The following is a 24,851-nucleotide window of genomic DNA, read 5'->3' as shown; positions in this document are numbered from 1 at the left end:
TACATTTAGAGGTTTGTAATTAAATGGTGGTGTTGACTCGAATATTGTCTTCCGCCGTACAATGAATTGATTGATTGCACCTATATAATATGCACACATTTTTAAAAATCAAGTTCAAAATAGACATGGTTGGTACATTATACATTACCTTTACATGCAGCCATGCAAGATAGAGAGAGAGAGCCCTGGAAGAGCCATTTTCGCAGCTACAGAAGATATGAATTGAAGACAATATAGATGGTTTGAGTAGAGGATATAAAATCAACTCCCAAAAGTCTTCCTCGGTATATATATTGTGCATTATATTGTTTATCTAAGTATTAATTAATATATATATGGATCACTTTTAATGCATGTAGGGTTTCAACTATCTAATTTAAAATAAGTATTTGGTGACTTAAAAACAGAAGCCACGGTCTTCATCAACTCTTCTCTTTGCGTTTTTGGTGCTAAGTCACATGTTGAACTTGGAATCCTTTGCCTTGTCATTCTTGTATTCTTCCATTAAGCTCGATCTCAGTTCTCGACCAATGTGTGTACTTTGGCACCAAATCCTCGACCTTGGAGAAATTCAGTCTTGGATCTATTTATTCCATGGGATTGTGACTCTGACCGGGGTATGCTCAGAAATAGTTTCAACGATATTTATGTTGTTATTATTATTATCATGAATATCAAACAAAAACATGGCGATCGTGGCAAACAAAGGATGATCTCTTTTAAAAAATAACAGATCATGAAATATCCTCCAACTGCTTTATTTTCTTTCACACATCAAAATGAAAACTTTATTTGCGATATCTTATTCAGCTCAAGAACATTTACAAATTAGCTCTCAAATAAATCTTCATATATATCCTGGATATAATGTAATCCACGTAACTCTTGGTTGAATGAAGATATGAGAACCAAAACTAGCATGCTTCAAATTCTAAATCAAATAAAAGGCTTGACTAAAATCTGAGAAACACAGACTAGTACTGTTTTAAACTACTAGAAACCTATTTCTGCATTAACTTTTGGAACATGTCTGCAAGGCTGATCAATAAAGGCTTGATTGTGATAGTTTGTGATAGAATAACAATTCATTGGATATCATATTTATCTTATAAATAATAAATAAAATATCAAAGACATGCTTTTCTGTTCCGAGTAGACATTTAGGGGTAAAAAAGATTAAAAGTAGTCAAAAAATTCAACTCAATTCAACGGAAGCAGCTCAAGCCTCGGCATCCTCCACAACATAGGGAATCTTGGCTGTGGTTGGCTTCGCCAGCAAATCAGTGTATTCTTGGAAAGGAGATTTTGTGAATCGGGTTTCTCTCCAAAAATCTGGAGTCAGGAACCAATAGGTCTTCAACAAACAATCAAATGTTGCCTGACATCATACAATTGAGTTAGAAAGAAAAACACTAAAACAATAATAACAAGAGTTTTTTTTTGCCTGAATAAGAAAGCAAAACATAAAAAGTGATAAATTTACTTCCCCGACTTTTTAATGCATTGTTAGACATAGAAACACTCAAAATCCCAATTCCAATTCCAAATGGATAATAGCATCTAGATTATGACCACAAAAAAGAGTTAATAATAATTATGAAACCAACAATGGAAAAAGCAACTAAAAAGTACTCAGCAGCAATTCCGAAATCCTACACACACTTCACGACTATGTTGATTCAAGTCCAAAACACAACACGAAGTAGCAAAAAAGGTTAACGAGAACATTTTAATTAAGCATACACATGCTAATATTTCATAACAAACTTCAATCTAAATGATACTCCAACAACTTCCAGATTCACACATTCCTTAACAAAGTTCATCAATCCCAGATTCACCCTCGAAAAAATCAAGTTGTCTGGCAGAAAATCAGTAGATTAAATCATAGAAGTATATTTACTTCCAATAACTTTAAGCCAACCAGCAAAATACAAACACGACTGCTGGTCACCAACAAAATTAATAGATGCACACTTCCAAGCCATTTCATAAATAAAATAAATAAATAAACAGATATGTTATCCAACTTATAGATTTTAAGCAGGCAACAATCAGCATCACATGCCAAAAAGGAAAGAATCAATCCAAATAAATAAACAAAATTAGAAATGCCAAAATTGTACCTTGACAAAGTTTCCAAGGGTCTTAGTGGATCCACGGGAAGAAGTGAACACATCTTCGATACCTGCAAACTGAAGCACCTTCTTTGGGACCCGAGCAGCAACAATTCCAGCCCCACGCGGTGCAGGGACCATCCGCACGGTGACAGAGCCACATTTTCCTGTAACTTTACAAGGCACGGTGTGAGGCTTCACAATCTTGTTTCCCCAATAACCCCTCCTCACTGGAATAACAGATAGCTTGGCCAATATTATGGCGCCACGAATAGCAGTGGCCACCTCCTTAAAGGACTTTACTCCCAGCCCAACGTGACCATTACCATCTCCAACCACCACAAACGCCTTAAACCGGGTTCTCTGACCGGCTCGGGTCTGCTTCTGGACAGGCATGATTTTCATCACTTCGTCTTTCAGCGACGGTCCCACCAGAGTATCTCGATTATTTGGTACTCCTTGATTGGGAGAGAGTGCAAGTAGATCTGCTCCAAAGATTTTATTTTCCCGTCTTTTACCAGACGTCCGAGCTTCGTAACTGGGACCCATTTCTCTTCCTCGGTTTCCCGCCGGGGACGGCGGCCACCGCGCCCCCGGCCTCCCCGTCACCTCCGCGCCCACGACCGCCGAATCCTCTGCCGAACCCACCACGGTCTCCTCCACCCCTCTCCGCCATGTTTCAGGCAATGGTCGACGATGGCGTTGAGTTGGAAACCCTAAAACTGACGGGGATTTATATAAAAACTGAAAGTAATGGGCTTATGGTTTGGGCCTATCAAAGTTTTGATTTATGGGCCCTGGGACAGTGGGCTGAAACTAAAACTAAAAGATTGCCACGTGGAAGAAAGACTAAACGATAGCAAAAATAATTAAAACTGAAATGACGAAAAAGTGTTGTAAGGTATATCTAATGGGTAATGTTACGTGTACATAATGGGTACATAATGGGTTACATAGAGGCTTACATGTAATTATTAATTAATTATTAAATTACAATTAAACCCTCATCCTAAATTGATAGACTACACATTCCATTCATTATTTCTTCTCCTATCAATAATATTAAATTATTTTTTTTAATGCAAGTCCTGAGATTTATCATACAATTTTTTTAAAAAAAATATATTTTGATAAATATTATATTTTTCAATATTTAATAAATCATATAAAAAATTAATAGTAATGATTTTTAAAATTAAAAAAATTAATGATTGTAACTACAATAATAAATTATTATGATCTCTTAATGAAAACATACAACGTACTAATAGAGTTTCCATGAAATGAACATAAAAACCATAACACATTAAATTGCGTTGAAGAAATATGAAATTTCATATTCATTTCAAATCCAGAGTCTTCTAACTTGTAAAAAATAATCTAAATTCAAGTACATCTAATTGCATGTCCAATTAACTTGCTTCATAATGTATTACACCCATAGATCCGATCACTTCATCATCATTCGAACTCCATCTTGACGAGCATGGTGTTGTCGATGCTTGATCACCTCCGTAGTTGGATACTAAATATACTCCGTAATCGATATTCCAAGGATGGTGATGAACACCCTATAATTATTATGCAATATAAGAAACAAACATATGTGTGTGTGAGTGATTAGCAACATGAAACATGAAAAACATAATATCGTACCATTAATTGTTGTGAGAAAGAGAGCGGAGTCATCACAGCATTTTGATCAGGTGGTTGTATAAACACATTACTGGATTGAATTTTTTTTGGTTGAGAATTTTTTTTCTTTGCTTGATATCATTGATACCTACAAAAACAACATATGTATGAATAGAATGCAAGCTATTGATGCGACTTAATTAAAGAAGTATTATGAATATATCGTACCTTCGATTTCTTAGAAGACTTCTCCAATGGACCTTTCTTTCGAAGCTTCTTAGGGGCTCCTTTTGTTTTAGTGTACTTTGGGTCAAGAACTTTGCAAGTAGAAACTTGGGTTGCATCATCAACATGATCTACTTGCATGCTCAGTTGTGATATCAAATTACGACCACAACCTGATCCCAACTTTGATATAGCAAGATCACTTGCTTTAGTTTCAATCCACTCGAGAAGCTTTTGAGTTTCATCATCATTATCTGCAGCCAAATCTGCAACATCTGTAAATGCTTTGCACAACTTCTCATAATTTATTTGACCAGGAGTAGTTATCTATCCATTATAATTGATCTTCACTCTCATATACAATCTACTCACATCTTTCCTCCAACGTCGAAGTATATATAGCTCAGGAACTGCCGACAATTTGTTACGGATTAAAACTGCAATAGCATGCCTACAAATTATTCCCCTGAACTCAAATAAATGACAACTACAAGAAAATGTGCATTTATCTCTCTCAAAAATAATTTCAAACTTTTTTTCCTTAACTCTCTCATGTACTGTAAAATCTTCTGTAACAACATATCTCGTACTGAAAGACCCCTCATCACTAGATTCAATGTCACAATACATCTTTCCTGTCAATTCTTGTTGAAATTCTTTAAATTTTACAATTGTAAAAGCACTTTGAAATTGCCTCTCCAAATCAAATCGAGTAACACAAGGGACCATCTGGGAGAAGGATTTAAAATCAGCTTGAAACTCTTTCTCAATTTTACTCCTCAGAGCTCGCTCATATTGCTCCACAAACTGTTTTAAAGATGTTTTTGAATGGACATACCCGTCAAAAAAAGCATTCATACCCTCACTCCGTTGGGTTGTTGACATTCCGGCCCAAAATGATGTTTTGAGAAAACATGGAACCCAACGACTTCTCTCTCTAAAAAGCCCGATCAACCAATCATTATTTTTCAATTCATACATATCAAGCATAGAAAACCAACCATGTTCGAACTCATCTGCACTTTGTGATTCATATACCAATTTATGTACAGACGAGAGTATGGAAGCCTTTTGACAATGATATCCAAATTTTTCAGGTAATTTCTTAAGTATATGCCATAAACACCACCTATGTTTTGATTTAGGAAATACAACTTCTATGGCATTCTGAATTGCCCTGTCTTGATCAGTGATTATCCCTTGAGGTGCTTCAAATTCCATGCACTCTAGCCATATCCTAAACAACCAGACAAATGTCTCTGTATCTTCATTAGAAAGTAGACCACACCCAAGTAGTGTCGAGTGTCCATGATGATTTACACCGACGAAAGGAGCAAATGACATGTCGTACTTGTTAGTTAAGTATGTTGTATCAAAAGTTACTACATCTCCAAATTCCTTATAAGCTTGTCTACATCTATTATCTGCCCAAAATACATTTTTTAATCGACCCTCATCATCCAAATCAAAGCTAAAGAAAAAACCAGGAGAAAATGACTGCATTTTGGAGAAATAAGCATGAATAGCAGCTGCATCTCCTTCTCCAAGTCTTAATTTTCTGACCTTATCAATATAATTTCGACAATCTTTTTCATTGAAAGTCATATTCTCATATCCACCTGCTTCAACGACAACTGAGTTATAACTTTTATGGAGAGGAATACCTGCTATATCATTCACCTCTAGTTGTCGTTTCACGTGAACATCCAATTGACGATAGCATCGAAATACTCTGGATTTGGATGGACTAGTTTGGTGATTGTGCTCGAGATGAACACCGGTAATGCTCCATACTCCTGCAGTATCTGAACAAGCTGACAACCTAGCTTTACAACCAGTTTGACTTGTTGGTTGGGGCTTCAGTGTAGTGCTTGTATTACTACTTTTACGACCTTCTCGGCTACATGTGAATGCAACGTACGTAACAACCCCTTCGTTATTTTTCTGTGAAGTTCTTTTTCTAACTGGAAAACCAACATGATATGCATACTTTTTGTAAAATTCAAAAACTTCATTCTCACTTTTAAATTTCATTCCAACCTTGGGCTCAGTCTCACTTTTTTCTGCAAACAAAGGTGCAACATTCACCAAAACACCATCTTCTGAATTTAAAGCACCTACACAAAACATGCATCAAATTCTTATAAATATTCTTTAATAAATGATGGTATATTCTTTAATAAATGATGGTTGCAGAAGGTTAAACAAACTCTTTTTTTTATTTATGTTATTATTTCCAATTTAAATATGTAAAAATGTAGCATAAATGAGATGTGAGATATTCAATTACCTGGGTCAGACATTAGAGAGCTTCGTCGGATATGGGTCCTGTAAATGCAAGGAGAAGGAGCCAAATATAATGGGAAGATATTATAATGGGATGTATGATAATTATCTTGTCCTTCGGTATATTTTATTAATTTTTTAGAATATACACACACATATATATCAACATCATCACTCTAATTGATGTTATATATTTTAAAATTTGAAATTAACAATTTGTATAATACGTCACATATATGATATAATCTGTGGATGTCAGAAAGTAAACAAACAGAGCAAACAAAGCTAGAACTTTTGAATTATTTGGGCTGGCTGATATTATTAGTTAGAATTGTGATTATTATTATAATTTATTTTAGACGGAGAAGAATAGGGATTAGAAACAACATCCAAAACAAACGAAACAATCTACAATCTCTTTTACGAATCTACATCCAAAACAAACGAAACAACAAATTGGAAGGAAAAAAACTAACCTTAATTTACAGTAATAAAGATGTAAAACAGAGAGAATAGATGGTCGTCTCGATAAGCAATAGAATATTTCTATGATCTCGATTTTTTCTTCGTCTTTACCGCATATGGATTTGGAAGCGAGGGTTGGGAGAGGAGAAGAAAGATACGGTCAGTCGATTTGGAGTGAGGGCTGAGATAGGAGAAGAAATAATTAATAGAATAGGTAGTCTATCAATTTAGGGTGAGGATTTTATTTGTAATTTAATAATTAATTAATGATTACATGTAAGCCTCTATGTAACCCATTATGTACACATAGCATTTTCCATATCTTATATGGTGGGAATGATGCATAAATTTTTAGGAAAAAATTTGTGTGAGACGATTTTACGGATCGTATTTTGTGAGGCAGATCTCTTATTTAGGTCATCTATTAAAAAATATTACTTTTTATTATGAATATTGATAGGATTGATCCGTCTCACAGATAAAAATTTTTAAGACCGTTTCACAAGATACTTAATGAAAAGTTGGATGAGTAAAACTACACAAGAAACACGTGGTTTGTTTAAAGCTTCTAGAGAATCAGCACCTACCTAAGGAATGTGATGTTGTATTCAAGCTAGATATATATAGTTCCGTACATTTATCATTATCATAATCCAACTCCTTTAAACAAGTGAAATTTGATCTAAATGGAAGAGAAATCAAGAAAAAGTTTATATAATTTGATCTAAAATAATTAATATTCAAGTTGAAAGGTTGATCCGACCTAAATGATCAATTATTATTCGATAAATACTGGTATAATATATACAAATAAGGTCAGTTTATATTTATTTTTTTAAAACAAAAGAATTTTGTCCCACCAGCACTTTGGCACAATTCCCAAATCTAGATCAACTTGGAGCCACAAGAATTAACAATATTCACCGAAAACCACAAATAAAATGATTTTATCTCGAAATACTGTGTATTAATCCTATAACTACACATATGAGATCAACGTACGTTATGATATACTTACTAATTTATATGGATATATTTCTTAATATATAAAATAATCTCATGAATATATATATATATATATATAGTAGTATAGTATAGTATAGTATATATAAAAAAAACAAGCTAGGGGTCGCATGCTTTGGAACCTCCTGGCCTCCAAGTTGATATTCAGATCAGCTGATGAAGTTGAAATGGGGAGAATTAAGCATGGTGGATAGTAGAGAAACCACATGGAATGAGGGGTGGTCATTTGAGTTGGAGATAGAACCAAAATAATTATATATATATATATGATAACTCGGGATGTCCTTGGTCATGGATGGGTCCCGGGACGTCCTGGGCCAGGGAGCCTGACCATGAGGGGTGCCAGGGTCAGAGGGATGAAATGTTCCTGGATCAATAAAGCAACCAGATGGATTTTAACACCCGAGTCATTGAACTACGCGGGACGAGGAGAGTACGACTTGAAGAATTCATGGAGGGGGCAGGCAGTTAATAGGTCGGGCTATTGGAACACCCGGAACATAATTTCCCTGGGACGTTGTATGCCCGGGCCCTCATAAGAGATCTCGAGAAGTATTTTACCCAAGCCACCTCGATATGAGTGAAGCATTTAATGGCGCTGACTTGATAGAGTATGCACAACCGACCTATCTCTGACAATAACATAAATGGGTGACAAAATCGAGTGGATTGGATGTGACTAGTATGAGATTTGACATTTCAGAACAATATGATATAATCAGCCGTCCTACTACAATAAATGCTCAAACACAAAGAACGAGGTCATCATTGCATCCTCTACTATAAATATCAGGTTCTTTACTTGCATTTACTCTCTATTCAGATATTAATTCACACATTGAATGCTCTCATTTATTGTTCATTTATTCACACTCTCAACACCAATCTCACAGCCATCACTTGGCTATATTGGTTTCCTTGTTTGAGTTCCTTACTAACTTAAGCATCGGAGTTGTCACGTCGGATACCTCTCCGGCGCCCATTCACGTGATTGCTTTCTTGTTCGCAGATCTCTCAAATATCAGGAAGGAAAGAAGTTCAATCCAGACGACCAACTCATGTTTCCTTTAACTTGATCACAAATCCGGCAGAGTACCCGACCCGACTCGTCCATGTGCGCGGGTTGCATCAATATATAATTAAAAGCATGGCCATTTCGATTTATTTATATTTTTAAAATTTATTTAAAGGATATCGAGAAGATAACTTTGGAAAATATGGCAATGATGAATGATAACGTTATCTTTTCATTGGCCAACCCTTTGTTATGCTGTCCAAGAAACAGACAGAAAGAGTGCGAAATTTATACTCAGTTCTTTTTATGCTACAGGGCCAAAGTTTCAAATTTGTGATTTCATTTCTTTTCAATTGATCTTTCCCCAAAGGAATACCAAATTATAATTAACACTAGCATATTAAATAAATAATATATATCTATCATACCTACATAATGGTGGTTGAACGAGAACAAAGAGGATCGCTGATATGTCAAAATGTTGTCCACAAAATGAACATGTATGTACCGTACACCATTGTCTAGCACCACCCGTTGATTACGTTCTATTTTTACTGCCCATGCAAAGCCAAATCTTTAACTGACAACCCATTCAATATCACGCACACATGCATGACTCAGATTGGTGTCCTTTAGTTGCCTACGTAAATAATTAATCTTTATCACAATTAAACTCACTCGATCGTGTATAATTTTTTTTCTATTATTAGAATAGACATTTTCGATGGTATATTCGTGCAACAATCAACTAATTATAATATATTGAGTACTGTTGATTCTTTAATTTTGAAAATAATCCTATTGTTACAATTATATATATGTTGTTACAGAAAAATTGCCCAATTCAATTCTATTAATATCTCAGTGCGAGTTTGATCCTAATTGGGATGTTAATTAGCTTTTATATATGGGAATAAAATGATCGATCGACGTCACTTGATTCACTGTATATATGCTTGGTTATATCATTAGACCTCATGAAATTTATTTAATAATAATTAAAAAAAAATGATCAACATCATGTCCCACACATTACTGGCTCAGATTTCTTCATTTGAGCCATTCTACTTAACGCCGGAGTCACCAATTTCACAAAGCATCAGTTTCCTCAAGTTTTGATACTTACAAGCCCTCGTATGTGGAATGGATTCACAAAATTTAGTAAAAAGTTTCAAGTACAATTCACCACAGCAACCAATCTTTAGTGTCATAGAATCTCCTCTCCATTACCGATCCTTTCCTTCAAACAATCCTACAACCTTTAAAGAGAGATCCTTTTCTTCATTCCAACCCAAAGATCCAATAAAAAATTCCCAAGAAAATGAAACAGATTCCACCATTGATGACGCAGAAATAAGCATTTTCGATGCTCAAAAGTATTTCGGCGAAAACAATGACATGAAAGACATAATTAAGAAACCACATCAGCAGCAGAAACAACAACAGCGAATCCCATCTCACGATCTACTATCGGTTCCAAGATTGTCGTCAGTTTCTTCTGCGGATGGATATGGCGGGAATTATCGGACAAGATCATTTCATGCCACGCCAACGGCCTCGTCTGAGGCTAGCTGGAATAGCCAAACAGGCTTGTTGGCAAATCCTCCTGGTTCAGTGGCTGTTTCTTTAAGAAATTTCCCTTCTGATATGCGTAGCAAAAAAAGGAATCCCGCTGCTAAGAAATGGAGTTTTTGTCGAAAGTGCTGCTGCATTAGCAAGAATTCCGTTAAGGCTAAGGAAGCAACCTCGGACTCAGACGTCAGGGGACATGCTCATGTGATCCATAACGAGATGAATAACATGGAGAAAACGAGTTACTCTTATGTGAAAAGGGGTCAGAACAGTAATGAGAAAGCGCCAGCAAACATGCCACAAAAGATTCCAATTCCTAACGTCGAAATGGCGCTCCAACAGAAAGCAACGGCTTCGAATTACCATTTACAGCTCTCTCCGGAGGAAAAATTTGCCCCCACCGATCCGCCCCGCCAGCAGCGTGTATCTGCATCAGGAAGGCCGTTTGGTGATGCCACCGCTGCTGCTTTCTCCTTCCCAATCCTCAATTCATCAATCCACGCGACCAAACCGGCAGGTTTCAAGGCCAAAATTACAAAATCAGTCACCAATCCCCTGGAAGATCCACCACGCTACTCGCTGGAAGTTTTCCAACCTGTGCACGATCCCATGCCGATTTCAAGAACGCCCGATTTCAATCCAGGCAGCCCCATGGCGCGTCTCTCGAACATGGATGACGATATGTACAGTGACGCCAGCTCTGATTTATTCGAGATCGAAAGCTTCTCGACACAATCAAATTCATACAAAATGTATCGTGGGAGGGATTCTCTGGACGACGAAGCTCCAGAGTTTAATCCAAGAAGGTTTGCATCCTCCAATGGTATGATTAGCAGCAACAATAATAATCTGCATGCAAGAAGAAGCATAGATGAGCCACCAACACCGAGTGTTGCGGCAACAGAATGCTACGCACCGAGTGAAGTCAGCATCGATTGGAGCGTGACCACCGCAGAAGGCTTTGACAGAGCAAGTGTCACCAATTTCTGCATCTCTGCTTCGGAGATAGGCAACGTGGCTTTTCTCCACAAGAGGCTGCAGGAGGAGGCTTCTGGAGGCGACAGCGGGAAGAGGAAAGGAAATGGGCTTCTGCAAATGAGCTGTCGGCAAGAGAAGTCGGTCAGCGTGGGGCCGCAGCCGGTGAAATGCGCAGTGCCGGAAGGCCCACCATTGTTTCCACTGGGTATATCCGGTGGTGCGGGGCACGTGAGTGGTAGGCCACCGAGAGCGAATAAGCTGCCGTTGGGGAGCTCTCATTCGGCACGTCTGTCCCTTGCTTTTGCGGCTTGATAGCTTTCCGATAATAATAAAAAATTTACCAATTGTTTTTCCCAAAATATAAAATAAATTTAAAAAGTAATCGGCCAACTGTGCAATTCTAGTTAAAATATGTGGTGGCAAAGATCATGGCTGGTTTTCTTGAATTAGCATCTACGAGTCATCCGTCGATGGATTTTCGTTTGTCTTGATTTGTGATTCTTTTGCAGGATGGATTACTTTTACCTTTTCGAGATTTGTGATGTGTGCTCATTTGTGAATTCATTTGGTTCCTAATTAAAGATTTTGTTTCTCTTCAATGAACTTTCTAGTTCTTGGTACTATTTCCGGTAGGAGTTGGAATATGTTTTGATTTTTAGTTTTTTTTTTTTGACATCACGTGAGCACTTCGTAAAGAAAAAAAAAACTGCAAATCAAAACATTACATAGCTTACAAGATCATAACACAAAATCGAATAAATATTCTAGTGCATGTGGAATTGCATGAGAGTGTAGTTAAAAAAGTTATTTTTTTGTCAAATCAGAACTACTGGCTAATCCCCACAACGAGATAAGTAATATAAGCAAACAAATCTCAGATATATAAGGAAAACAAAAGCAAGTGTATTTAGGCCATTTTTAACATGGGCCAGAATTTTTTCTTTCCGTAACCAAAAAACATATGGTAGGCCGGCCTGGGCACAAGTACTATAAAAGGTTAGGTTTTATTCATATTTATAAAATTATTAATATTTGTACAAATTGTAAACTCTATATATTTCTAACAGTTGTCTCTAGTTTTATCATTTAAAATTAAATTATAATTTCGTCGCTATAATTTAAAGGAGAGAGACAGTAATGACTGTAAATTAAATAATGAGGGCTTGATGTAACTAAGTATTGCTCTTTTTATTTTTATTTTTTAAATGAGAAAATAATTGGTTATAATTGAATATCAAATCCAATATCTTGTAGCTAGCAAATCATGATGTTAATTGTCTATATTAATTTATATATAACTGTCGTTATGAATCTCATCGATTATTATTTATACTCTAATGTTAAAATTCAAAATATTGCAGTTAATTCAAGATCAATATCTGTCATTTTTATATATATAATAATTTTGTCCGTTGGTGAAACAATACAATTTATTATTATGTTAAGATCTCCAGCTTGATTCAACAATACTAGCTCGAAGGAGGAGTTGGTTTCGTCGGATCATGGGCCGGATTCGCTCCTGGGTCAGGATAATCCATCATCGTTGTCTCAACATCGATGCTTCTTACGTCCTACAATATTAAAAATATAACTGATGTTGTAAATCCTTGATTTAATTATATCATTAATATATCGAGTGCATATTATTTTCAATGAAATTGATAAATACATGATGATGATCAGAAAGTTTGCCCAACACGGACGTCTTGTTTGATATAAATAGTTCTGAAACATAAACAAATATACAATGAATCTATTAAATGTAAGTAAGTTCAACTGAACTAAAAACAAAAAATAATCGATGAGTTTTATGTAAAATAAACAAAAAAAATAAAAATCAGCATACTTGATTTATGAATTGCTGAAACTGATTGAGTACGAGAAAAAATTAGAAGAGCGGTGAGAATAAGGAGACAAGTCTTCTGTTGGATCTGCATAATTGTCAAAAACATATGGAAACGAAGAAGAATTAATGATGAATATGGTGCAATATCACATATATATATATACATATAATATGTGTGTAGTTTAAAAAGAAGGATGATATATAAAATATTATCGCAAACATTCATTTAATGGGATTATGCATATTATACGTTGTATTTACTCCAATTATAGTTTAAAAGGAAGGAGGATATATATATATATATATATATATATAAAAGTACGTAGATTTATTGTCACAAAATCAAGACTCATTTATTACACGGGATCATGCAGATTACGTTGGATTTACTCCATTCTACTCGTGCTTTTTCAATAAAATAATATAACAAACTCCTCAAAATTGAGTGAAAAACCAATAACAAAAATCGATTTTTGACTCACATCAAACCACGACTAGGTAAGTATGAAAACATGGGACGGTGATTTATGAGTTAAAATTCAGCCCTATTTTTTAACTTTATAAATAGCCCAGGAAAACTAGTGATGTTGTAGATTATTTTTATTGAACAAAAGGATGATTATTAAGTAAAAACAAGAAATTGAACACCGCATCACTAATAAATCCTTGCAATAGACCGGGCTGGTAAAAAATTGTAGAGCATCTCCACACCTCACCCCCGTAGGGGGTCAATTAAAAAAGTAGGAGTGAGATAGAAATTATTTAAAAAATAAGGACTTTGACTTTTTTTTTAAGAAACAAGGAGTTGACTTCTGATTATTACGTTAACTGCAATTAAACTCTTTAGCTTAATTAATTCTCCCTTTCTTTTTCTTCTCTGCCGACACACATCTTCCCCCAATTAAAATTTACGAGTCTTTTAACCCAAATCGAGATATATCGACCCAAAACCAATTTAATCGACTATGATAGGTAGACCCAACAATCAACAGTGTCGACCATCAATGGTCGACCAAAGAGCTTTGGTCGATCAACAGTGTCGACCATCAACAATGGTCGATCATTGATGGTCGACCAAAGCTTTGGTCAAAGACCAAAGCCAATAATTGGTCGACCAATTGGCTTTGGTCAAAGACCAAAGCAATGGTCGACCAATTGCTTTAGTCTTTGGTCGACCAATTGGCTTTGGTTTTTTACCAAAGCAACGGTCGACCATTGTTTAGTTTTGGTCGATCATCGTTGGGTCTTGGGTAGATCCAAGAGTGGATAGATGGTCGATCTAAGCTTGGTCGACTCATGTTTGAGAAATTTTTTTCTTCAATCAGTCGATCGACTAATGAAAATAAAAAATAAATCGAAGTAAACGTTAATATTATCATATTATTATTAGTCATTGCGTCGATTTGTGCTGAGAATTGTAGTCGAAAAAAAAATGAAAAAGGGGTCGACGGAGAGGATTTAGGTTGAGTCGACTGATGAGAATGAATTACGTGTTTAAAGTAAATGTATATATGTAATCAGATTTAATGATATATTTAGACTTAAAATAAAGGACATTTAAGTAAATTGACTTATGGATCCTTTTTTTAAAATACTTCAGAATGCACTCCCTTTTCCCTAAATTTCCCGTAGGGGGTACTATTATAAAAAGAAAATAATAAAGACTTGCATGTGTTAAGTTCAATATGATACCGCCAAGCCGATAATGAGTCGGAAAAGAACAGATCCATCATATATTATTGCATATACTTGAGGGGAAAATTGCAATAATAGGAGTTGGAGTGAGTTGGAGTTGGAGTTGGAGTTGGAGTTGTTAATTAATTACCGGAGAAATTCTTAAAAGCTGGAAGAAGATTGATATGCTTACAAAATCACGAAAATCTTCTTCTCGACTTCTTGCCAGACAAAATATCTCCTTTCGTTTTCACCATTTATCCAAAAAATTACACAGATATATGCGCTTTATAGTAGCCAATTGAAGGCACCCTGTGTTGGATCTGGTTGTTTTCTACACGCCCAAACGCAGCGGAAGATTTAAAATTTTTATTTTATTTTGAAAAACAAAATAATATTTGGACACTCGTATGGTTTTCATAATCAAACATAGGGAGTTGAAAATCTTATACCTTCGGTGAAATTTTCACTTGGCTCCAACTGCTCCGGTATTAGCGGATGTAGCTCTTGTTGTAAATCCCTACGAACATTCTTTGATCTCCTAATCCGGTCCACGACTGGAATATTTGTTCCTCTTCTAAATTGCACTAGAAATTTAGAAGAACTTTTCCGTAGAGATATAACACGAAAAATTCGACTCAATAATATAAGCAGAATTTTTTTCTTGTTTTGAGAAGAGATTTTCGAGAGTTTTGAAACAGCCGAAACTTTTTTTTTTTCAATTCTTGGAGAGTCTCTCGAAAATCCTATATCTAAAAATTGAATAAATAAATCTTAATATTTCTTTTAAACATGATTTACTTAATTAATATCATTAATTAAGTAAACTAAATATTTGGAGGAATAATTGATGCAACTCTCGTGAATCACATTTTGAGATTGGTGGAGGCTATTTCTTTTAGGTCAAACTTTTTCTTAAAAGGAAATTTTTATGACCTAATTAACATAATTAACATTAATTGGCTTGATTAATTAATTGGGCTAGTCCAACTAGTTTAATTAATAAATCAAAGTCCATTAAGAACTTTAATTATTTAGTATGTTGGAATATAATGGGAAGTATGTTTAATGGACATGTACTCCTACAAGTCCATTAAACATACTTCCCATTATATTTAATTTAATTTTTAATAAACTCAACTTTTGAGCTTAATAAATTAAATCAATTATAAATTCAACATTTCAATTTAATATTTAAATTATAAATTCAACTCCTTGAATTTATCACCTCCAAAATTTAATATTTAATAAACCCAACTTTTGAGTTTAATAAATTAAATTATCAAATTTTATAAATTCAACTCCTTGAATTTATTCTTTCCAAATTTCATAAATTCAACTTTTTGAATTTACTATATCATAAATTCAACTCCTTGAATTTATTTTCTCAAAATTTAGTTATCATAAATTCAACTCTTTTGAATTTACTATATAAATCCAACTCCTTGAATTTTACTCTCTCAACGGGAACAAACAATCCAGTACTTGTGTGACCCTCAATGGTTCAGGGATACATCTAGCCGTGGGTTCACAACTCTTTGTGATTCAGAATAATATTTATTCTATTCGGGCTTACCCTAGTTAGCCCCATTCTTTTCATCAACACCTTGATTAAGAATGTCAGAACTCATTTCTGATTGCACCCATCGGATCATGGTAAGAGCGTCTAGTAGCATCGCCCCATGATCCCCTAGGTATCACTGATAGTGCCTGCAAGAATCAGTCGATTATGATTAACGTACAGTACGGTCCCTTCATCTCATATATCCCGATCCAATCTGCAACCATTGGTTCATCGAGGGTTGCATAATAATTCGATAACTATGTAATAACTATAAATAGTGGCATCGCATGTACGGTTGGAGAACTCCTTCTCTAACGTACATCTCATACTCTGGCCAGAGATTCCACGCACTATAATTTCATCAGATCACATAGGATATCCACACCCGCAGGTGAGCGGTGAATCCCCGACTACAATGCACTGGCTCATATATGTGTCGCAACTATACCCAACCTCGCCACCTGATGACTCTCCTGGAGCCGGTAAACGAGTCAAAGCACAGCCCTAGCATATAGAGCCTCAGTGTTGCCCCGGGTCGTAAGGACTAATGGTGTACAGTCATAACCACTGACTTATCCTCTCGATGAATGATAATCACTTGGAAAGTCCGAGGGAGGGTTGTTCGGTATAATCATCATATGACTACCCATCTGCATGTTTGGACATCTCTATGCCCTTACCAAGAAACGCAGTACACAACATCACAGATGCTAGTCTCGAGCTCAAGCGGCCTTTATCCCTGTTTTAGGCGGCTGAATCGACTAGGAACGAATTTAGAATATGCAGTGTTTACAAATGAGTTTCAACATCGAATTACGATTCATTTGTATTAATGCATAATCAATGACTTTATCTATGCTGTTTGCATGGGTATACAGATAAAGTATAACAAGACCATAAAAAGTTAAATTATATTAAAATAAAGATTGTTTATTTACACTTGAGTCAATAAATTCCCTAGCCAACCGTTGGCTTGCAGGGCATCTACTCTAACACCCTGGTTTAAAATGGTTGCTTTAACCAGTTTTAGATTCCGTTTAACCCCTTTAAATGGAAGTACTTTCCGGCAGAAACTTCAGAAAAATGGAGCTGAATGTTTTATTTGCTGGAAATCTGTTCCAGAGAGGCGAAGATTATCTTGGAAGGGGAAATTTGGGAGGTGGGATTTTGTTATTAGGCCGTGTTATAATAGTAATAACAACAGGAATGATGATATTGTGTCCATGGTGATAGAGAAAATAAGGATAATACGAATTTGGCTACGATGACGTTGTTGGATCTGGGTTTTCTATACGCTCAAACGCAGCGGAAGTTTTAAAAATTTTTATTTATTTTGACAATCAAAATATGTTTTGCTTTGAACGATCGTATATTTTAACAAAAACATTCATAAGATGTTAGAAAAGTATACCTTTGTGAATTAATCATGTGGCTCCAACTAATCCGGTATAAACGGACTAGCTCTTGATAAATCCCTACGAACTTTCTTCAAGGACTCCTTTCTTCTAATCAGATCCACGACTAGATGATTTGTTCATCTTCTAATTCGTACTAGAAAATTAAAAGAGGTTTTTACGTTGGAGATTGAAAACGAGAGACGGCTCAAAGTTTTCCTTCAAAAAGAAGTGGCCGAATTTCTCAAGCTTTGGAAGAGAGGTTTTTCGAAATTTGTGAAGGTGGTGGCTAGGGTTTTGACTTCTCAACACCTATTTATTATTAACCCATGACCTAATACATATAATTAACATTAATGTGCTTGATTAATTAATTGGGCTAGTCCAACTAGTTTAATTAATTTAATCAAAGTCCATTAAACTTTAATTATTAAGTATGTTGGACTTGTACTCCTACAAGCTCATTAAACATACTTCCCATCAATTTTAATTTAATATTTAATTTAATCAAAGTCCATTAAACGTTAATTATTAAGTATGTTGGACTTGTACTCCTACAAGCTCATTAAACATACTTCCCATCAATTTTAATTTAATATTTAAGCAACTCAACTTTTGAGCTTAATTAATTAAATTCATTATAAATTTAACATTTGAATTTATTATTTAAATTATAAATTCAACTACTTGAAATTATATCACCTCCAAAATTTAATGTCTAATAAACCCAACATTTGAGTTTAATAAATTAAATTCTCAAATTTTATAAATTCAACTCCTTGAATTTATTCTCTCAAAATTTAATTATCATAAATTCAACTCCTTGAATTTACTATATAATATAAATTCAACTTTTTGAATTTATTCTCTCAACAGGAACAAACGATCCAGTGCTTGTGTGACCCTCAATGGTTCAGGGATACAGCTAGCCGTGGGTTCACAACTCTTTGTGATTCAAAATAATATTTATTCTTATTCGGGCTTACCCTAGTTAGCTCCATTCTTTTCATCAACACCTTGATTAAGAATGTCAGAACTCATTTCTGATTGCACCCATCGGATTATGGTAAGAGCGTCTAGTAGCATCACCCCATGATCCCCTAGGTATCACTGTTAGTGCCTGCAAGAATCAGTCGATTATGATTAACGTACAGTACGGTCCCTTCATTTAATATATCCCGATCGAATCTGCAACCATTGGTTCACCGAGGGTTGCATATTAATTCGATAACTATGTGATACATATAATAGTGGCATCGCGTGTACGGTTGGAGAACTCCTTCTCTAACGTACATATCATACTCTGGCCAGAGATTCCACGCACTATAATTTCATCAGATCACATAGGATATCCACTACCCGCAGGTGAGCGGTGAATCCCCGACTACAATGCACTGGCTCCTATATGTGTCGCAACTATACCCAACCTCGCCACCTGATGACTCTCCTGGAGCCGGTAAACGAGTCAAAGCACAGCCCTAGCATATAGAGCCTCAGTGTTGCCCCGGGTCGTAAGGACTAATGGTGTACAGTCATAACCACGGACTTATCCTCTCGATGAATGATAAACACTTGGAAAGTCCGAGGGAGGGTTGTTCGGTATAATCATCATATGACTACCCATCTTAATGTTTGGACATCTCTATGCCCTTATCAAGAAATGCAGTACACAACATCACAAATGCTAGTCTCGAGCTCAGGCGACCTTTATCCCTGTTTTAGGCGGCTGAATCGACTAGGAACGAATTTAGAATATGCAGTGTTTACAAATGAGTTTCAACATCGAATTACGATTCATTTGTATTAAAGCATAATCAATGACTTTATCTATGCTGTTTGCATGGGTATACAGATAAAGTATAATAAGACCATAAAAAGTTAAATTATATTAAAATAAAGATTGTTTATTACACTTGAGTCAATAAATTCCCTAGTCAACCGTTGACTTGCAGTCATCTACTTTAACAGACGTCATCTGAGAAGAAGTCTGATGATGATTCAACGGCTTCTATATCTTCGCGGGTGAGCTTAAATGTCTCACTTTGTTTGCTTTGATGTTTTTTTTTTCATTTCTCTATGCAAATTTGTCATTTTTTAAGATTTGTTTGTAAACTGGTTGTTTTTATTGACACAATCTGGTTGCATGAAGTGATATGTGATACCATTATTCTTTCACGCCGAAGCTTAGAAACGGGATTGCTACTGGATGATATGAACATGAGTTCAAATGGTACAATAGAAGTAATAATTAAAATTTGATATTAGAGGTTTTATTTTGATTATTTGAATTGGTAGACACTAGACTGCTTATATACTAGGGATATGGAAGTGACGGAAAAATATTGTTTCGCTTGACAAAAAGTTTACTTTTCAGCCGGCGACCATTTTGAAAAAAGTCAGATAATTTGATCCTACTAAAATTTTATAACCTAAACTCCGAAGTGAGATGTTATATAGTAACTTCTAATCAGTAAGGGTCGTGGTTTCAAAATTTGATACTAGTTTCACGATTGGCTATCATTAAGCTGAAGATATGTTCGAGAAAATTTTGGTAATTTTGTGGAGGAAGTAGCAAAATAACCTGGCAATTTTGCTTGAGGCAGTAATATGGGCTATTTAGTATTTTAGTGACGAGAATATGGGGATAGACAAAGATAACAGAGGATGATCCTTATGGTCATATAAGATGAAAAGATAACAGAGGATGATCCTTATGGTGAATGAAACTCATCCCTCCGACTACGTGTATAAAGAGCACCATTACAAATTTAGGGGAAAACTTGATTTAAAAATCATAAATATTGCAGAGCAAGCCAACTTGGAGAGTAAGTGTAGGCACCGGAACTTACTCTTTCGGGATCAAACTATTAAACAGAGCCAGTATGATATTAGGATTAGTCTCCAGCAACTTCAGATATCACAACATCTCCGATAACTTATTGAATATTAAATAAGTAAGCTCGGCGATTCATCACGTGCTCGTCACTTTGTCTTGAGAGGACTCTTTTAAGTTTTTGTAGTGGTTGTGATGCTGTATAACAATTATTTAGGGTGATATTTGCTGTGATAACAGTGTCCTGGAGAATGAACAGCCTGAAGACAATGTGATATGAAGGATAAATTATTCTGAATGAAAAAAAAAGTCTTAAATCTCATCATGAGTTTAGTCAAGTTCAATTCGCCATTAACTGAAACAACATAATGGTTTTATTAATTTTTTTTTTGTCTTCCGCAGCCACCAACTCTATCACCTATTGGACAATCATACAGCAATTTCCAGGTTGACTCTTTTAAATTACTGGAACTTCTGGGGCCAGAAAAGGTTGATCCAGCTGATGTTAAGATTATAAAGGAGAAGCTCTTCGGCTATTCAACCTTTTGGGTAACTAGAGAAGAGCCTTTTGGTGATCTAGAAGAAGGCATTCTTTTTCTTGGCAACCTTAGGGGAAAGAGAGAGGATGTTTTTGCGAAAATTCAGAAGCAGCTAGCTGAGGTAATGGGAGATAAATACAACCTCTTCATGGTGGAGGAACCAAATTCTGAAGGACCAGATCCACGTGGTGGACCCCGTGTCAGCTTTTGCATGCTGCGAAAACAGGTTTCGGATCCCGGCCAAACAACTCTTTGGCAATATGTGATTGCTCTTCTGTTGTTTCTTCTTACTATTGGTTCCTTAGTAGAGCTAGGAATATCATCTCAGGTATGATAATCAACATGTAACACATTTTTCGAATACTCTATTCCACATTAGTTACTGATTATCAACAGTTTCTGGTTTAAAACAGATAAGTAGACTTCCGCCAGAGGTAGTTAAATACTTCACTGATCCAAATGCTGTTGAACCACCAGATATGCAACTCCTATTTCCGTTTGTGGACTCTGCTTTGCCTTTGGCTTATGGTGTGCTAGGGATTCAGCTGTTTCATGTAATTATCATTCTTGTCTCTAGATTATTGAGCTCCTGAAGATAAAACTTGGATCAGAAATGTCATCGTCTTTTGATTAACTTCATCTATTTAAGTGGTGCAGTTTGTTTTGAATTCTTGGTTGTGACACAAATTCATTTTTTCAAGCCTCATTATTTTACTTAAAATCGAAATTTCTTTTTATATCTTTTTCTATTGCATCTATTTAGAGACTCACCAATGAAATTAAAAATGTAATCCATGACATGAATTTCTGATCTTTTTTTGTGCGGAAAACAGATTTTATAATGACTAGTTACTTCATACTGATGTAGTTTCAGTAGACATGTGTAAGGTCTGTCTGTCTATGATATGTTTTTTTGCTTTTAATTTCCAATGGGCTTGATTTCCTGCAGGAAGTTGGGCATTTTCTTGCAGCATTTCCTAGGAAAGTAAAACTGAGTATTCCTTTCTTCATTCCAAATATTACTCTTGGGAGCTTTGGAGCAATTACTCGGGTGAGTATGCAGCTGCAAATATTTGATGTTGGAACTGTATGGTATGATCTTCTTTGTTACACGGTTTGTGCTGCAAACTTTTTAGTCTTAAGTTTCTGAATTTGTAAAACTATTTAATTTCTAATTTCTGTTGCTTTGGTTGTAGTTCAGGTCCATTCTTCCTGATCGAAAGGCAAAAGTAGATATTTCATTGGCTGAGCCATTTGCAGGAGCTGCGTTGTCTTTCTCTATGTTCACTGTTGGCCTGATGCTTTCATCAAATCCAGCCATGGCTGGAGATTTGGTGCAGGTTCCCAGCATGCTTTTTCAAGGCTCTTTACTTCTTGGGCTCATCAGCAGAGGCTTTCTTGGTTACACGTGAGTTACTGTTTTACTTTTCTACCATCATCTGTTTGAGCCATTCCTTGTCATCAATGGAAAAATATCCAACTTGTAATGTCTTGTCTTTAATATCAGGAGCATGCATGCCACAGCAATCTCAATTCATCCTCTAGTGATTGCTGGCTGGTGATGTATGTATGAGGAACTTTGAAATTGTTATGGTTTGATTTATATGCTTAATGTTGCGTTCTTGGTTTGTAGGTGCGGGCTGACAACATCTGCATTTAATTTGCTACCAGTTGGATGTCTTGATGGTGGAAGGGCTATGCAGGTACGTGTTTCCTTTATTTTCCCTTTGTTTTTAGCAGTCAAGGTGCAGTATGAAGATTGGACTGATTTTGTTCATGGCATTTACCACACATGCGCTTACACTGACTAGAAGTATTTGATCGTGGTTTTGTTGGATAAAATATTTTGGGAGTAAGCTAGCAACTCGAAATTACTGTTTACACATCACTGTGTAATTGTTCTATGATTTCAAGAGTAATATTTTGCACATAACCTATTTCTTCCAGAGTGAATTTCAGGTGAAATGGTCTTTATTTTTTGGATTGGATTTGATACTACTGCAATCTACTTATTTAAAGTACGTAATGAATCATAAGGAAAAGTTAGAAACTTAATGATCAGATATTTTTCTGCTATTGAATTTTATTTTCTTCGAATCTGTTATCAGCTTGTTGCTTTTACCCGTGAATAATGTTCTTCTTCTAAACCAGGATCACAACTGGTAGAATTCCTTACATATTATTTTCAGGGAGCTTTTGGAAAAAGTGCCCTTGTTGCTTCTGGATTAGCAACTTACACTATGCTTGGATTGGGAGTGGTATGTTCACCTTTGCTTGCACAAGTATTTCTGAAGTTCATTGTCTTACAATCTGTAGCTTCAAATATACAATCATCACATCAAAGATGTCGTCTTGTCTGAAAGAAATGGTTACCATTTTTCTTCAAATTTCTTTATCATCTCTAAATTCTCGAAAACCGCCACCTACAAGGGGTAAAACACCAAAAAGTAAACAAATTTTTACAATAAGTAAATTTGTTGTCTTTTCTTGTCAAATTATCTTGTAAGACCCCTCTGTGGTATCGATTTTCGCGGTAACATTCTTAATTGAAATTTCATGTTTCTCCGACTTTCAGCTCGGTGGACCCTTGCCGCTTCCTTGGGGATTATACGTCCTAATATGTCAGGTATGCAACTTTTTAGATGCAATATGAGTGGAAGTTTGTCTCTTGACTGCTATGAAATATGCAGAGGGCTCCAGAGAAACCATGCTCAAACGACGTAACAGAGGGAGGAACTTGGCGAAAAATGCTTCTTACCGTGGGTATTGTACTTGTAGTCATGACACTCCTACCAGTGTGGGACGAGCTAGCGGAAGAGCTGGGTGTAGGTCTTGTAACCACGCTTTCATTTGATTGTACTCCAAATCCAATTTTTATTTTGGACCCCTTATGTCTGTTACTTTCGTACTCTGTACATAACGAGTTGTATACTCCAACAAATGTAAAATAGTTTTGAGTAAGTTATGTAAAATATATTTTCCACATTTTCAAATAACAAAATTATTATTTAATATTATTCGTTTACTACGTTAACTAAGTTATGTTTATCAATTCATTGTGCGTTATTAATATGATTGCAATTTAATGAGTACAGATTAGGGCATAGGGTATAGAATAATCGAAACATGATGTTTGAGTTGTTTTACGGATTTAAAATATTTTAGTTAACATTGCACTGTTACCACTTGCTATAACGTTTGGTAAAGTGGCAAGCGCATGATCTTACAATTGTTTCATATCATAGTCAATGTCATGTGTTCAATTCCCATATAATGCAAGGAGTGAGATTATTACAGTGCAATAATTGTCCCTATTGGATTCATCAATCGAGCCATGGCGATTGGACTGCTATACAGTTAAAATATTTGAGTTATACCATTACCATCAGATATAATTTTTGGCAAAGCGACAAATGTTTGATCCTACAATTGGTATCGGAGCCAAGGTCATCAATTCGATTTTTATTGATCGCAAATATTGCAATTGTTGGGAAGGAAAAGATTTATTTCTATCGAGACTCAATTAATATTACATTAATTTAATTAAATAATAAAATTTGAATTTAAAATTTTCCTTAAATAATTTAAGCCAAACAATTTATGTAAATTATTCAAGAAATTTTTTGTTGAAAACTTTCATTGATAAAATATTTAAGTATGCAAAATATATTATTTAATTTTATTT

The 24,851-nt window shown here is 35.3% G+C and overlaps 3 protein-coding genes, 2 long non-coding RNA genes and 1 pseudogene across 5 annotated transcripts; 2 read left to right on the top strand and 4 right to left on the bottom strand.

Moving 5' to 3' along the window:
• Positions 1-1,026: 1,026 nt before the first annotated feature.
• On the bottom strand, positions 1,027-2,809 carry LOC142540792 (uncharacterized; annotated as a pseudogene).
• A 741-nt stretch (positions 2,810-3,550) lies between these two features.
• On the bottom strand, positions 3,551-4,256 carry LOC142539032 (uncharacterized). The gene is made up of 3 exons (XR_012818786.1): positions 3,981-4,256; positions 3,774-3,900; positions 3,551-3,688 (listed from the first exon to the last, which is right to left on the bottom strand). It is a non-coding gene; the product is annotated as an uncharacterized LOC142539032 (long non-coding RNA).
• Positions 4,257-4,304: 48 nt separating this feature from the next.
• LOC142538497 (protein FAR1-RELATED SEQUENCE 5-like) lies at positions 4,305-5,582 on the bottom strand. The gene has a single exon (XM_075643812.1). The coding sequence runs from the start codon at positions 5,580-5,582 to the stop codon at positions 4,305-4,307; it is 1,278 nt and encodes a 425-aa protein (XP_075499927.1).
• A 184-nt stretch (positions 5,583-5,766) lies between these two features.
• LOC142539031 (uncharacterized) lies at positions 5,767-7,050 on the bottom strand. Its single transcript, XR_012818785.1, has 3 exons — positions 6,740-7,050; positions 6,268-6,305; positions 5,767-6,094 (listed from the first exon to the last, which is right to left on the bottom strand). It is a non-coding gene; the product is annotated as an uncharacterized LOC142539031 (long non-coding RNA).
• A 2,722-nt stretch (positions 7,051-9,772) lies between these two features.
• LOC142539030 (protein PHYTOCHROME KINASE SUBSTRATE 4-like) lies at positions 9,773-11,858 on the top strand. The gene has a single exon (XM_075644327.1). The coding sequence runs from the start codon at positions 9,910-9,912 to the stop codon at positions 11,626-11,628; it is 1,719 nt and encodes a 572-aa protein (XP_075500442.1). The 5' UTR covers positions 9,773-9,909; the 3' UTR covers positions 11,629-11,858.
• Positions 11,859-17,407: 5,549 nt separating this feature from the next.
• Positions 17,408-24,117, top strand: LOC142538496 (putative zinc metalloprotease EGY1, chloroplastic). Its single transcript, XM_075643811.1, has 11 exons — positions 17,408-17,626; positions 19,763-19,816; positions 21,030-21,494; positions 21,580-21,720; positions 22,116-22,217; positions 22,363-22,574; positions 22,674-22,724; positions 22,800-22,869; positions 23,356-23,424; positions 23,742-23,792; positions 23,857-24,117. Exons 1-11 carry the CDS (start codon positions 17,408-17,410, stop codon positions 24,115-24,117), a joined length of 1,695 nt encoding a protein of 564 aa, XP_075499926.1.
• The last annotated feature ends 734 nt before the right edge of the window (positions 24,118-24,851 follow it).

The sequence above is a fragment of the Primulina tabacum genome, chromosome 3 (assembly GCF_025594145.1).
Source record: "Primulina tabacum isolate GXHZ01 chromosome 3, ASM2559414v2, whole genome shotgun sequence".
NCBI classification, from domain to species: domain Eukaryota; kingdom Viridiplantae; phylum Streptophyta; class Magnoliopsida; order Lamiales; family Gesneriaceae; genus Primulina; species Primulina tabacum.
This window is presented reverse-complemented; position numbering and strand designations above follow the sequence as displayed.